Genomic DNA, 16,478 nt, shown 5'->3' on the forward strand with positions numbered 1-16,478 from the left:
TACATATATTAAATTAATATCGTTTATGACATTCAGAGGCGTTATGCTCCTATTATTTTTATGCTCAGCTACCAAATTTCCCTTAAGTTGTAAAATTCCATATTAATATTCAATATTAAGAGGATTTAAACATGCACAGTGAAGAGATTAAATTAAGCAATCGTTTCACTAACAACCAGTGCACCACAAGTACCACCTGTCGGTCATTTTGGCCAGCCAATCATGTACTGTGGTATTCCAAACTGTTGTGCAGATAATTTTGCACGGTATGGGGTTTTACCATGCATTTTGAATGGCTGCATCTGTATCATTTAGGTAAATCATTCCCCAGCAAATGGTGAATAAGAAAAATAATCCCCAAAATGTGAGTAAAATCAGCAGCAAATATCAGCCTGCATACTTAAATTCGAAAGGATTATGATTAAAATTTGCTGTGCGTGGATTATACATAGCCCTGCCACATTAAAATATACAGCCTTGGTCCTCTTTCTCCAGAAGAAAAATTATAGGCAAATTGCACATCTTATGTGTTTACATTTGCTCATTATAGAGAGGGCAATTCACCTACAACTAGCTCTCAAACATAATAAGGATGAATGTGTCTGTTATACAAGAACAAGCAGAAGAAATAGTATACTGTAGGATATGTTACTATTTGATAACCTAGCCTTGTGAGCAATTAAAGATCTTATATAAAAAATAAATAATACATTTTAGAATATGATTGCAGATTGCATTCTTGTAATCTGGATGGCATCATGACGTTTTGGGCTTCTAATTATAATATATAATTATATATATAAGCTCTGTGTACGCCAATTTAAGAGGAAAATATATAAAAAGTATTACAGAGTAAAAACCAGTTATAATGTCATGTCCCTATGTCCCTGACAGTTTTCTATCAGATCTCATTGGAATCATTCATTTTAACAACAAGCAACGACTGACATGTAAGCAGCCAGTCATAACCAAAATGCCTTTTGGCTCTTACCAACTTGAAATGTTACATCATCATACTAATTTATTTTAAGGTAAAGAATATGGCTTTGAGCTTTACATAAAGTACATGGATGCTTGGTTGCTTCAAGATAAACCAAAACATGTTTTTCAGTTTTAATTTGAAACACCTTCATAGTTTTTTTTTACTATGACATTCCACTCATGATGCTGATTGAAAACAGGACTAAATGGACATGATTTTTAGACAAGGATGAATAAAAGGATGAATAAAACTTTTAGTTCCAAGTTAGCTAATAAATACAACTAAATAGTCAGGAAATTTGTCAGATCAACAGTGTTCTTTTTTAGACAGTGGGTTAGTAACGGAACAATAGAGTTCTTTTCTAAATGATATCCTTTTTGAACCAGTTCATTGTCTGAAGAATGCAATACCAATCATGCTTTGAAGCTTTAAATCTATTCAAACAAAATCAACCAAGATTAAACCTTAGAAATAGCTTATATAGTAATATATCCAATATGGTCTATTTTATAGCTGGTATACATTGTTTTTATATGTAGATATTAAATCATATAGTGAATTCTGTTTGTAACAGATTATTATTGTGGATATTATTAATAGGAGGACAAGTAGCACTACAGGATTTAACTACTGTAGTAAAAAAACACTATAACACTAAATAAAGGGTACTGCATTTATTTATTACTATATATAGTAGTAGTAATAATCTTTTGTTTTGTCAAACTATAAATAAAACCTGGCAGCATCTGAGCCCTGATTCACATCTGTGTGTGAAATGGAGTGTTTCATTGCAAAGTTTTGAAGCCAATCTAGCAAAGCGAATGATCTTCTATAGTCTTAATATTCTGATGTGATGTTTACCAAGATTTTAAGACCACAGATTAAAATAAGTGACTGCATAACACAATGGTTGGATGTAGACGAATCAGGTCAAGTGTTCTTGACTTGCTACACAACAGGGTCCTCTGTGCATTTGCTGGGTGTCTGTAAGTTTGCAGTATTGTCAGTGAGAGCTCCTTGACTTCAAATTATGCTATCTTTGACATCTGTAGGCACTTTGATATTGGTAATATGAAAAATGTTGGATGGTTTAGTGTACATTTTGGAAGGAAGTATATACAGTTCTCATCCCTTCAGTTCTGGTGTGAAGGTCACTGTGGTAAAACTCAAGAAGAGTCAAGAGTCAAGCTTGTTTAAGATATGTATATTTCAAACAACTAGATTCATCCAAGGTGTCAAGGTAGTAAGAATATGGACTTACTGCAATTATTTAAATACAGGAAGGTTGATAAGGAGCACAGCATTGTCACAAAATTAAACAGTGATACTGTTGATATTGAATGATCCACAGATGATCATGCTAAGTCTAAATGTGCCTGAACATAGCATAAAATGAAACTGCATTAGAGGATTTTATAGAATGTTTAAATCAGTCTTCAGAATGACCTCCATTGTGTGGCAAGCGTTTATCAAATAGTTTAGCCCAATGCATCCTGACACTCTCCAAGGTTGTAGTGGTAATCAGAACAGGCTCATTAGAAACTGATTTCCATATTTAGCTTTCAATGTCTGTGAGTGTATTACTATTCATAAGATGTTATCTTTAGATATTAGAGAATGATTGGTATTTTAATTTATCTGTCCTTATTGTGAAAATACATGCCCTTTAGCACAGGAGTCCAATTTTGTGGCCTACGACGAATTTACTAATGTGGTCTGCATTTTTGTACTTGCATAGCCAGCCAACTGGAGCATAGAAAGGACCTGCTGTTTATATCTATAATGCTCTGAATATTTCTTCTTGTGGCCTGAAGGCACAAGTATCAGCATTAAAATAGATACCAAAAGCACTCAGCTGAAGTGAAACTTTGGCTTCCTTTCAGACTCTGCAGCCACCTGACAGTTCGAACTTAAAACTATTGAATCATCCCAGCTAGACAAAAATTAAATCTGAACTGTGCTCATAGGCAATTGAGTCTTCCTGAGATGGTTGTTGTTTAAGTCAATAAAATCTTTTTTTTTAACCTACAGTGTTGAATTATATTTTCTAGTATGTCTAAATTTGTATGTAAACAGTATTTAGAACATGGAACAATGTTTGAAATGTAAAAAATTGTGTTCAATATATTATCTTTTAATATGTGTGTATACATGCAGTTGTTACAGGTAAGGCTTCATGCTATTCTTCTTAAAGACACAACATGACTCCCACTATTTTTGTGATCCTCTGGGTTGTCATTTTGGGAATAGCAAGGGTTGTGTTACCTTCTTTACATGTGGCCTTTGCAATCAGTATTTACTGCTGATTTCTATGACTAAGGACCAGAAAGCATAATCCTGTACTGTAGTTCTCAAACGAGAGGCATTAGGTTTATCTGTTTCTCCACCTTTTTGCAGAGGCCATTTAAGACCTGACTTCCAGAAAAGAGTAATATTGTTAAAACAACATATCCAGCACGGGCAATAGTAAGCGATATTAAAACAATATCACATTTTGTGTCTTGAAAATAAAGTTATTGCAGCTTCCTGTTAACCATGCTATGAGATTTTCTTTGGAATTGTGATTGTTTGATGAAGTATCTAATACAGGAAATAATGTTAAGAATGTTCATAGTGTCAGATGAGGTAACGCACTGGAAAAGTGGGAGCATTGCCATATATGCTATGATTTTATTCAGTGATTTTTGAAGTGTGGCACACCACTTGGAAAGCATACATTGCTAATATTGTATGTTAATCCTTGATGGGCATTATCTTATCAATGTACTGTACCCTGCATACATTTCTGGTTTATACTGCAGGCTGGTACTGTTTCTGAGGTACTCTATATATGTGACATATTAAAAAAAGTTTAACAGTCATATACTCATTTCAAATTATTTCAACTCTTGCCAATGAATTTACATACTGTATACTCTTCAATCCTATCATAACCTAATATACAATACTTCCTATCAGTGGAACACATTCATGTTATTATTAAATGTGCATTAAGCATACAGATAATACAGCAAAGAATGTCAACACATATCTTAGATAATGGAAATGAAATCCACTATAGACTGAAATCAATGGTCAATAATCTACACTCTCCTTTCTTACATATGCTTCATTAGGTAAATATTTTTACTTTATTTCAACTTGCCTAAATCTATTACTGTGTACAAAACCAAAGAAAGCCACAATTTCATTCATTAGATTTGACTTCCTTTGTAAATTTAACCAAGTTCTAAAATAACCCAAAATAAATTAAACAAGTTATTTTTTCATAAGACTTTGTAGCACACTTTTTCTATTGTGTCATTTGTATGCTTCATTAAACAGGATTCTTGAGCTATGAACCTCCTTATAATAAGTTACATAAGTTACTGCAAACGTGGGTTTCATGAATAAAAAAACAGTGTCATAAGTCTTTCACTAGCCATTTGCATTTAAGATTATTCTACTGCTAATGATTCATTAATTATAAACGAATGAGAGAAGTACTATGCATATTGCCTGACGAATAAAATTTCAGTTTCCTTCTCATTAGAAAACACAAGTAGTTAATGACTATAACCTAAGCAGCCTTTTATAATTATGGCTATTTTACACTTTTCCATGGCTACTTAAATTATTTATTTAAGTGTATTTTTTTCAGTGCCTCTGCTTAGTACAAACTTGACAACCTTATAGAAAATTTGTGAAAATGTCGGCATGCAGCAAGTGAAGGTAAAACCAAAAAACGTATAAAAGATATTTTCTCCTTCTTTCCAGATGAAAAAGACTACAGTAAGTACTTAGCCATTTCCCCTCAACAAACTCGAAGGACTCAATTCTGTTTTGGATGATCTGTCTTTAACATACTGTAAATGACGGGCTCTTGATTTACAACCTGGTTTTTCATGCCGTTTTCTTAATAGCTTGTAAACAAGTATTTGAAGAATTTTAATTAAAAATATTGTAATTGATACATGTTAAGCTCTTTTTTTCCCTAGAAACATACATGCATAGATGGTTTCTTTTGATGCTTAGCATACAAAGAATGATTTTCAAGATTAATCCAGAAAAAAGAACCCAAATTCTCTGCATAGACAAGGAAAAAAGACATAGAAGAAAACAAATGAAAGGAAGTCAGGATTAAAAACAGAGACTGAGGTTTATGTTACTGGCACATTGTAAACTACGCAGCCTATCAATCCTTGTTATATGATATTTCATGTGACACCAAATGAAAGTTTTTTGGAGATAAGGAAATTACTTGCATCACAGGCTGCTTGAGTCTCTCTTATCTCCCTGAAGTCTCGTAGATTTGAATAAAAACCTTCAACAACACGAAAATGTTAGAATACAGTGCTCAGTGATGGCAGTGACTATCACCCTTCCTGGGGAGATTTCTGCATATTGTCACTAAAAAGAAGAAGCAGGAGTATGCAAAATGTCACTACCTTTTTGGCAGGTCATTTACACTGTATGACATAATTTCTGAATTTTGAATATGATTTAGTAAACTTTGGATGGTTTGGGACAGCATTAGAAAATTTTATCAAAGGAGATTACATTATGCAGTATTTTAATTAAACCTCATACATTTCCCTTGCTTATTCAGTTTTCTTTTTTAGAAAGGATAACTAAACTTCTGTTTTGTTATAATAGAAGACTTACGTTTTCAGTAAATTAATAGGTTTGTACATTGCAAATAAAGATAAATATTCTAGGAATTAGCCTTTTTAGAACTGGCTATCACTTTCTGCAATGCAGAAATTTGTTTGTTGTGTACCAGCCCAGCTATCACTGGATTAATTCTCTTTAATGGATAGCCTTTGGAAGTGGAGTCCTAGGTGATTATTTTTTTTAATACTGTAAGAATGGATAACCTGAGCTTAGTTAAATATACTTTCTATCATATGAAATAAGAAAAGCTGCATTATTTAAAAAAAAACTGTCTAGATTTATCGTTTTGTATCAGATAAAAAAAAGCTGAAATGTATTTACACACAATTTAATTCTGATTATCAAAGCAAAAGTAGGCATCCATCTGCTGACTGTAGTACTTTTGTTTTTGACCTTCACTCTTTTCCCCCTGTGTAACATAGGAGCGGAAAGTCAGATTGTGCACAGTCCAGTTAACATTAAGCTATACAAACTATCAATCCTTCATCTGTTGATCTTCATGGAGTTCAAGGACATAAAAGAATGTAACAAGAAGAACAAAATAATTTTACCTCTATTTTATTACTTTAATCATATATTCTAGTTGGCATGCACTGTGTAGTGCTTTACTTAATATTTCATGTACTTTTTAAATTTAAATAACAGATTGTGTGAATGTAATTTTACCAAGAAGGCATTCATGATTTGGCTTATTGAATCTGCTGAAGGCACTAAATGGCACGGCCAAGAAAACACATACTGATCTGCTGTTTATTTTTAATATCTGCATAATGCCATGTTATATATAAAGACTTTTCCGATTGTTTCAATTCTACAAGTATTGAAATGTACAGTATCACATTTTCCACCCTAAAAATACTATTCAAATATAGAAAATATATTAACTTCCACTCAATACAGTCGTTCATCTCAGACTCTTGCTCAAGGCTTTAATGCCAAATTCACTTTCACCCAAGAAATGTAAAAAGCATTACCACAGCTAATTCCTTACCTGTTTTGATTCATACAGTATAGTTGTCAATCAAGAAGGTTATGAATATTTGTCATTTCTGAATTTCTGAATTTTTTTTTGTCATTTCTGAAAATTTGCCATTTCTGAATTATCCGTTTTATTTAGTAGCATTGTATTCTACTGGTCAAATCTTATTGTATGCTTGCTTTAAAAATAACCATCTCAAAAATCTCAGTTGAACACAGCATTACTAAACCTAGCTATTAATTAGGCTATTGAAATACTGTAGGAAAACCTTATTCAGATGAATTAGCAAATAACTACAGTAGATGTAACATGATATAATTAATATTGTATTATTCGATCGTCTTGACAATCATGATGGCAATAATAATAGAGTATACTGTAGCATTCGCAAGGAATTGAGGTGAACCTTTATAATACATTTTATAGGATTACTTTCATAGCTGTGCTGTATGTGCCACAGTATAAAATGGACAGACTCAATGGTACAGAAGAAGTTACTTTCTTCTACTTACTGTATATAGCATCCAGTAGCAATACTGTAGAGTTTCTAATAAACATAAAATAGTCAGATCAGACAGCAGGACATATTCCTCTTCTGATTGCAGTATAATAAATACATATTCCTACAAGTAATTGTATTCTTGAGCACTAAAACATATGATTCCAGTTGTGGAGACGAACTACCTAATGATGAAAACAATGTATTTTAGGCAAATGTAAAGCAAGCATATGCTAGTGTTATGGTACTTGTAAAAACATTTAGAAGCCCTTATTGTCCTTGAAAAGTATATAATTAATCACATTTCTTTCTTTTCAGCTATTCCAGAATTTGTTGCTCAAGTCAGCAAAGCCATGGATGCTCTGAACACAGGACGGGTGCATCAGTTTGACGACAACCTCTTTGTTGATGTCTCCAAAAAGGTTTATGACTCAATCCATGATATCAGGTGCTCGGTTCTGATGATACGGGTAAGTTACATTATTTTCATTTTTTAAAATTCAGTCATTCTGACTCCTCAAAAAGCTGCTGTATCTTGATTCAAAGATTCTGTCCCCAAAATAACATGGATAAAGTGACGTCAAGTACTTCTATGATAAAAAAACAATGAAAGCAGTGTTTACAAATTAATGAAAATGTTTTTAAAAACATCTGTTGTGTGAGCTCAATTTACAATGCACATTGGTTAAACATGCTTTAAGTATTTGTTATATTTATTATTTCTTTACATATTATTGTATTTTTTTAATTTTGTGTACGGTGTATTCAAGTTTAAATCTTAAGGTTTACTTGAATCGTACTGCTGTCTTCTTCCATAACAGACATAAATAGTTCAGCATTCTTGTCCCTTAACATGCTGTTTACCCTCAATGATACGCATCACCTCTCCTGAACTATTCCTCTTCCGTTTTCTCTAGTTAAGAAGGCAGCAAGCAATTCCATGTTCCATTGCAACAAAGCTGTTATCACTTTTTCCATGAGGGACATTGACATGTACACTTATCTAGACACCTTTTAACGGATAATGGGAAAAACTAAATAGGTTTTTGATTTGTTAGTTATTTCTTTCCATTCTGATGCCATATACTGAGTGTCAGAAGGGGGCTTTAATACACATGGTGGCACCACTACATAACATACTGTATTACTGAGAGTAGATTCAAGTTTTATTTTTTTTATCTGGTTCTCTGAGCCTTTCTACACTCTTCAAGAGTTCAACAAGGATAGATTTAAAATGTTCACAAATTACTCCTACTCTCTGGAGATGGTGAGGGCCATGGCACTTCTCTGCTACTCTCACTACCTCTGCATGAATATACTCTAAAAGCAGTGTGCCAAGCCCGGCATGTGCAGGGACAGAAAAGGCACTGTTGTCTTGAGAAATTAAATGACTCTTGGATAAATACCCAATCCTAATCCCTTCAGGATTGACAATACTTATTTTCAGAATAGTCACATAATTATAGAATAGCCTTTTGACTTAGAAATAGCTTGTATTGTTGCAAAAAAATGGATAGAAATAACATAATATTGTTTATCCATGTGTTTGTAAATAATATAATTGAATAATTATAATGAATGAATCAGATATTTAGCATTAGACCTACATTTTCTGCTTCATCTTTTAAAGTTTCAGTCACATTCTTTAAAATATTTTCTTTTTAAATGTATGTGTATTTTATTGTTTAATAAATGACTAATCAGTGTCCTTGTAATTCATAATATACTGCTGTATATTATCCTGAGGCAAAGAGTTTCAAAACTGTAAATCTATATGAATCTCAGGTACCACTTTTGGCTGTGTTCTTTCTGAATTGAGCACCATTTTTCATACCAGACAAAACAATGGGAAAAAGCAAAATGTGGCTCTTAATATTTAAACATTCTACTTTACCCTATGTATTTAAAACATTCTGTTAATTTTCACTTTCACTGCTTTCTGCATAATGTAGATTAATGAATCAAAGATTTTTTAGTGATCATTACAGAAACACCTTTGTTTAAAATCATGCTTGTTTTTACAGGCTTGTTTTAACACTACAAAGAAATATTCTCTTCATTACTTAAATAAAATTAAGCAACATTTACATATTTAAAAGAATTACTAAGTTTCAGATTCTTCAGTGTTCGTAGTGAAACAAATCTAGATAATCCTCAAAAGGGGAAGGTGGAGCAGCCAGTGGCTTAACAATAAACAAGACAGCTCTGGCAGTAAAATCCTCTCACAAAAATAAGACATCATACAATGATTCACATTAAAGACTTAAACCTACCTTTAACAACCGAATCCTGTTTAGGTGAAAATATCACAATGTGTCATTTAGAGATTTTTTGCATGTAGCTTTTTTGTCTTGTTGTTATATATGTTTATATCACTGACTCTTTGAAACATCTTTGGAAAAGACTACACAATAGTACATATTACAGTATGTGAGTTAATCTCACAAACTGTCAATAAGGGACAGTTCTGTGAAATCATTTATTTCTAACTGTGCTGAACTTTGGCCCTCGAGCGGTTTTACCTTTTCCCCCCTTGCGTGTTAGAAGTACTTGGTTTTCAATAGAAATAATGCAAGTAGGGAACTGTCCTTGTCAGGGGAATTTACGTCTCTGAAAGGTGAAGGAAGACCTGCATGGGTGAAATAAAGCTAAACCGAAGGTTTGTAACTCAGCTGACACAAATGTTTATCACGGCTCAGTAGTAATGTCTGACATGATAAATCCCAAATGACCGAAAAGTAAACTAATTATGTACTCTATGGGACACAAGAACATGCATCAACCATCTGCTCTGTACAGGCAAACAAATGCATTTTGCTAGCATGGAAGGATTTCAGACTTCAGACAAGAAGGGAAAGCATTTAAGATGCATATATATTGAACCACAGCTAATAAAATGTCTGCATCACTACTGTAATTCATTGGCAATGGCTTCTCCTTTTCATGCATTATTGATTTTCCTTTTGATTATATATTGTTCTGAATCCAAAGTCATTAGAGGAAGGGTAATATGTTACAATTTTAATTCTGTATAATATTGAATTGCCATCTAGGGAATTAACATATACTATATAGTATAATATATATATACCCCAGATACAAAGGACATTTTTACAGAGATGCAAGTTGAATTTTTACGAAACAAGGTCATCTAATCAAAGCATTGATCATTTGGGCCTCTTGTGTCTATCTAGCCAATTGATCATGCAAATCACTGCAATCACAGCTACCTTTTGACAGATCTTTTGTGTATTCACTCCTTTTAATTTAATTTTTGAAGGTATGGATGTTGAGGGTGGAATCTCTGATGTTTACATACTTTATGATGGTGCTTCCTTTCTCACTTCACCTGAGGTCATGGGTCTTCCCAAGTAAAAGGTGGATTGCTTGAGGAGGATTTCAACTACTGTACCTTGGGGTCTTGCTAAGTGGTTTTCTCATAAGTGGGAGATGAGGTTAGCTTGTTAGAATACAGGCAGTATTACAGTGTTACAGCTGCCTTGGTAGTGAAGCAGGACTCATAGTTCTGAGTTACAGCTCATTTAAATCTAAAGTTAAAATGTTATAGAGACAAAATAAGAAATTATAAGATCTAAACAATAAATTGGTCCTTGACTAATTTAGACAAAGTCTAAATTAATGGTCATTTTCATAGTGTTTATTTTTATGTGTTTTATGTGCTTCTGTATAGCTTATTTTGTCCGTTGTCTTGGATGTTCCATTTATCCATTTTCTAACTTCTTCATCCAATTCAGGGTCGTGGGGAAGCAGGGGCCTATCAAGGCAAGCAATTGGCTCAAGACAGGATAAACCCTTGATGGGACGCTAGTTGTACACTTGGATGTTTTCATTGATAATTGTATTACCTCACAGTTATTGGTGCAACTGGCACAAGTGTATTGTGAACTACTTCTATTCTACTAGATAGAAGGAGATAGAGTATCAACACAGCTAGGGTCGATCTAATCTAACCCCAGAAAGAGTGTAACCTCAACTCAATTGTCTCAAACCCATGTGACCAACACTGCCTTTCAAAGATGGATCACAGACAAGGGTAAATCGGTTGGGAATCAAAGACAGTGAACAGAAAACACAGTTTAAAGTGACAAGTAAAGGTTTATTCTATGCTGACTGAAAAAGAAACACTTCAAGTATGTTAACATTATTTTGTTCAGTACACTTTAATTTGATCCTGTTTTGTTAATGCAGATATGCTTATATTCATGACCTTCTGATTTATTTTCTGATCTTTTTTAAACATTTTTAAGTAGGTCCCATGATTCCGTGATGATGATAATTTTAAAGAAAGTGAAAACACCTCTAGAAAAAAAAATCCTATAGCCCTTCAAAATACATTTTATTTGTTCTTATTTACTTCTTCTATGATCCTGTTTACTATAGTACAAGTGCAGATTGTTGATACCATACATGGCTAAATGATTTTTAAAGATATGTTCACAAGTTACTGTATTTGTAATGGTGGGAGAGCTTTTATTTTTTATAGATTTTCTTTTAAACATTCTATTGTATATTAAGGGCACAGAATTCCTTATATGTTTAATAGTTATTTAAAAGCTAAAACAATGTGTGGTGGTACACAAGCTGGTTTCCATTTTGTCCAGTTAATGATTATTTGTGATGAGTCTGTATTGGTTTCAATCCATGTAAAAGAACAAAACGAATGTTGCTTCAAACTCAAGTACTGAATGGTATATTCAGGTCCATATTGTGCTGATTTAAAGCATGATGGAGTATGGTTTGCTATAGCTCATCTTTTAATGTCTTGTAGCAGGGATTTGTAATCTTGGGAGAGTTAACTCAGACTGACATAAAAATTCGAGATAAATAAAAGTCATTTGTCTTTGTTTGAAATCATTTTATAGTGGTGAATGTGTGAAATATAATGATAGAAAACTGCACAATGTAAATCTAAAATGATGTCTGTCATATTACTGATCTTGTTTTGATTGAAATATTTCTGGTATAGTTCTGAAAGGTTATCTCTTTGTTTCTCTAGTCTCTATGATAATGGTAGATATGGTAGTTACAAAGACAAAGAATAATTGCATTGGCTGAAACAAGGATTGCATCAAGAAAAAAATCACAAAAGGGAAACATTTACAACACACAGCAGTGTGTCACAAAGTTCTCTAAACATGTACATTAATTTAAAATCATTCATCCATGAACAAAGAAAGAAAAGTAGTTGATATGCTCCCTAGCAAATATTTTTGTTGGGACAAATCAAGAGAAAAAAAACTATTGTGGCAACACTATAAAAAATGATGCGCATTAGCAGGAAAGCATTTTTCTGTCCTCTCCAACCTTCATGATAAATGAGATGTTGTAAACAAATCAAGGAAATGAGAGAAACTGTTTAGAATGCCACTACAGGTGCCCCTTTACTTTTGCTTATTGAAATCCCAAACCACATTACAGACAGAAGCTGTCATATCACAAAGTGATGAAAATTCTTCCCTCGAGACAATATAAGGCCAAACAGTGGTGAGAAGAAAGTGAAGTGAATGGCTTGACTCTAAATCCACAGATTAATGCATTACTTGCTTGTGCAGGTAAAGAGAACCATTATACAAGGACACAGGGTTCAAAAACTGCAGCATTAACATCTAAGTCCATTAAATAGAAGCCTCTAATTATGGCTTTCCTTCCTTGTGGAGATGTTTTAATATAAAGTATTTTAGCTGTCTGATGAAATGGAGGAGAATCTAAATTGAATTGAAATTTGTTTAAGCCCATTTAAATTTAGGACCTTGTGAGCAGTTGCGAACTCTCTAATTTACCATATGCATTACAGCTAATATACAGTACTGTATATGTCATCACAATGAATCTACATTAAGTGTATTTAATGCTATAGCTGTCATCACTGAAAATAGCATCAGAATAAATGTTTCTTTATGGAAAGTTTAAGTTTAGACTACACTCTTTGCTTTCACTTTTTATGTTTCTGAAAAATGGGCTGCATGGTTGTGCAGTGGTTAGCATTACTGCCTCGGAGCACTGGGGCTCTGGCTTCAATTCTGGACCTGGGGTGCTGTCTGCTTGAGGTTTGCTACCTCATGTTTCCGTTGGTTTCCTCTGCATTTTGCTGGTTCCTCCCACAGTCCGAAAACATACTGATAAGTCAATTGCCTTCAGGTAAAATTGGCCTTGGTGTGTGTGCCTGTGTTTATCTTTGTGTGTCTGTCCTTTGATGGGTCCAGGGTGTATCCTGCCTTGCCGGTTAGGCTATGGCTCTCCTACTACCCTATATTGGATAAAGCAGTTAGAAAATAGATGGATCGATGTATTTTTGATAATGAACAATTTATTTCCTTAGAAAACAGTGATTTGTATTGCCATATTGCTTGTGGTAAGAGGTACTGTATACAGTACTTCGACGTACGTAAGAATTAAAATAATTCTAAGTCTAAGTAATTGTTCAATCAAATCATGAAGATGACCACTGTGATTTGCAGCCTAAGTACATACTGAATGCTATAGCAACCATATTAAAAAAGCATTGGTTAAATAAAAAAAATAAGGATTTTCAATTCATGGCTGTGGTATGACATTTTCGGCTAGAATGCAATGGCATTACTAAGAAAAATAAAAAAGGAGAGTTTGAGAAAGACATAATATTTAGACACATTGTTTGTTATTCCAAGGTTATATTTGGTTATAAAACAGTTTTTTTTTGTGTCACATTTCTTGACAGCAATTTCAGTATAAAAAATATGGCAAAAGGTCGTCTGTTTTATAAAAAAAAACATCAATTTTTTTTTACAGACCCCAGAAGAACTAGAAGACCTGTCTGATTTAGAAGAGGAATATGAAAGTCGCAGCCGCACTAGTGTCCAGACAGATGGAAAGACAGACAGGGTAAGACATCTTCAGTCTACATAAAGAGAAGATTGATAGGACAGTTTAATGTGAAGTGTCATATGTGCGTAGATTGTCTTAGACCAGGAGGTGAGTGTTTTCACAAAGATGAAGACTGGCATAAGGCTTAGGTTAACATATCATATACAGATGCAGCCATTCAAAGTGCGCGGCACAGACACATACCGGAGGTAATTGGCTATGGCCTCGCGCGTCACGATACAAAATACCATGGTACGTGATTGGTTGACCAACAGGGGCACTCGTGGTGCATTGGTCGGTCGTAGAAAGATTTAAATGTCTTTACTGTGTCTTGAATTTAGTATTGAATATTTATATGGAATTTTACCACTGAAGGGAAATCTTAGAAGCTGAGCATAAAAAGAATAGGAGCATACTGTAACGCGTGTGAAGGCCATAAACGATATTAATTTTGGAACATAAACATACAGTATACGGCTGGTCTCGGTACTTTAAAGAAAACATACACACCAGTATTCCATTTCTCCCTAAACATTTTAACAATCGAAGTCTTTAACTAACGTGATACCGGAGTCAACAAGCATACTTTTAGAATTTGATTAAAAGGGAATATAATATGGAATCGCGTATCTAAAGAAATTAATAACAATATAATTATATTAATGTACCGCAACACAAGAATTGTACACGCTGTACGATGTCTGTTGATAATGTTTGTAGGGCTTTTTCAACACTCCTCTTGTGACCTTGCCGGTGGCGCTGTGGGTTAGGTTCCTGACTCCTATATCACACGTTGCGTGTTTGAATCCAGCTGCAGCCATGACTTTTTTTTTAACAAACATTTCTTTGAAAAAATAAAACGTTTCCCTGGGTCAGAGATTAAATAAAACTTCACTCGCACCAAACAAATTTATATTTCTAAATATCACGACATGATCGAATTTAAGTCATTTTAATAACAATGAATAGTCACCTATCCGTTACAATATAAACATTTATATTGATTTAAATCGCGTTTAAATCGCCTTTATTTAAAACCCATAAAGCTGATACTGTTTAGACTTTTAATTATTTAAAAATGTATTACAGCAGCACAATGCACAATGCAACGTAAATCGCTATCTTTGTCTTCTGTGTAATAATGTTCACCTCTCTGTCCAGCAAATTAACAATAGTAATAATAATTAACTTTATTGTATATGGCGGCTTTAAAGGTGGCTCCTCAAAGTGCTTTACAGGATAAAAACAATAACAACAATACTGTTAGGCTGGGCAAACAATTTTTTTTTTAAAGAAATAAAAAATGAGATATAATGATGTGTTCCGGCTTAGACATTAACGAAGAGCATAACACGGGGGCAGCGTAGCGGTCGGCTCTGGCTTCCCCATCTATACCGATGCACTGCAAGTACAACCCCCCTCTCTGCGGGAGTGCTGGCTGTGACGAATTAAACCGGTTTCACAGGTATTTTCAAAGTAGAAGGGGGTGAGATTTCCAGCGAAAGACACCTCCCCCCCTCCAAAACCCAGTAAGTACAGTACTTACTAGTTAAGAAAGCTAGGCTCCTCAATGAAATCGCTTTAACATGCTAATGCGTTGGTGTAACAGTCCGGGCGTGGCAAGCTTCTAATGTCTCCCGACTACGGTGAAAGGAACCCTTCTTTCATTGGAAGACAATGAACATATTCTAGCCCTAAATGAATTAATAGCAAACATGGTTTACATAAAAGACATTTTTCCAAGAAAGTTTAGCCTTTGTCACTAATGAAACCACTTAATAAAGACATAAATATAGAAATCTTAAGATTTTTAAAATACATGACTTTGCTAAAATTTATTTAAAAATAAAAACGATTACAAACGCCAGCTGTGAGAGAGAGTGCTTACTTTGTCAGCACCCAGACAAAAATACAATGCTTTTATTCATTCTTAATCAGATGGTGAGAGTGAAGGGGGAGCGATAAGGTTGAAGGTGAGGAAAAAGAAGTGAAAGAGGGGGAAGCTTAATTGACTAGAACAGGGGAGGGATGTTGGTTTTGCATAAGGGGCGGGGCTATTGAAATGAGGTCTATTTGGGAATGTGGAGTTACATGTTCTGGCTGTTTGTGAATTATCGTTGTTGAGTATGGAGTGTTGAGGAATTGATTCTGTGTAATGGTTTATGTTGAAAATTGAGATGGATTTTGTTTATGATAAAGAGGATAAACTGGGATGGGAGGAAGGTTTGGTTTTGCATAAAGGGCGGGATTATGATAATTGGAAGAATTTGAGAGAGTTTGCGGGCTGTTTTTGGTTTGTATTTCGAATAATTCGTACAAGATATTGAGATTTGTTGATAATTGGAAGACGGTTTTGCTTTAATGGTTTGATATATTTGATTTTGTATTGTGGTTGTTATCTATGTTTTTGGTTGGTATTATGTTTATATGGTTGTTTTTGTTGGTTGGTCGTTATTATGGTTATTATGTTTATTGTGTCATTTTTGATTATTGGATGTAAT

At 33.8% G+C, this 16,478-nt stretch overlaps 1 protein-coding gene across 1 annotated transcript in view; it reads left to right on the top strand.

Annotated features, from left to right (window-relative positions):
• Positions 1–16,478, top strand: part of LOC148834983 (catenin alpha-3-like) — a 634,761-nt gene that overhangs the window by 588,880 nt on the left and 29,403 nt on the right. Inside the window, exons 13-14 of the mRNA XM_088915226.1 lie at positions 7,432–7,583; positions 13,903–13,995. Of these exons, the coding sequence (XP_088771352.1) occupies positions 7,432–7,583; positions 13,903–13,995 (245 nt within the window). The remainder of the gene's footprint in view (positions 1–7,431; positions 7,584–13,902; positions 13,996–16,478) is intronic.

The sequence above is a fragment of the Atractosteus spatula genome, chromosome 5 (assembly GCF_055471065.1).
Source record: "Atractosteus spatula isolate fAtrSpa1 chromosome 5, fAtrSpa1.hap1, whole genome shotgun sequence".
NCBI lineage: Eukaryota > Metazoa > Chordata > Actinopteri > Semionotiformes > Lepisosteidae > Atractosteus > Atractosteus spatula.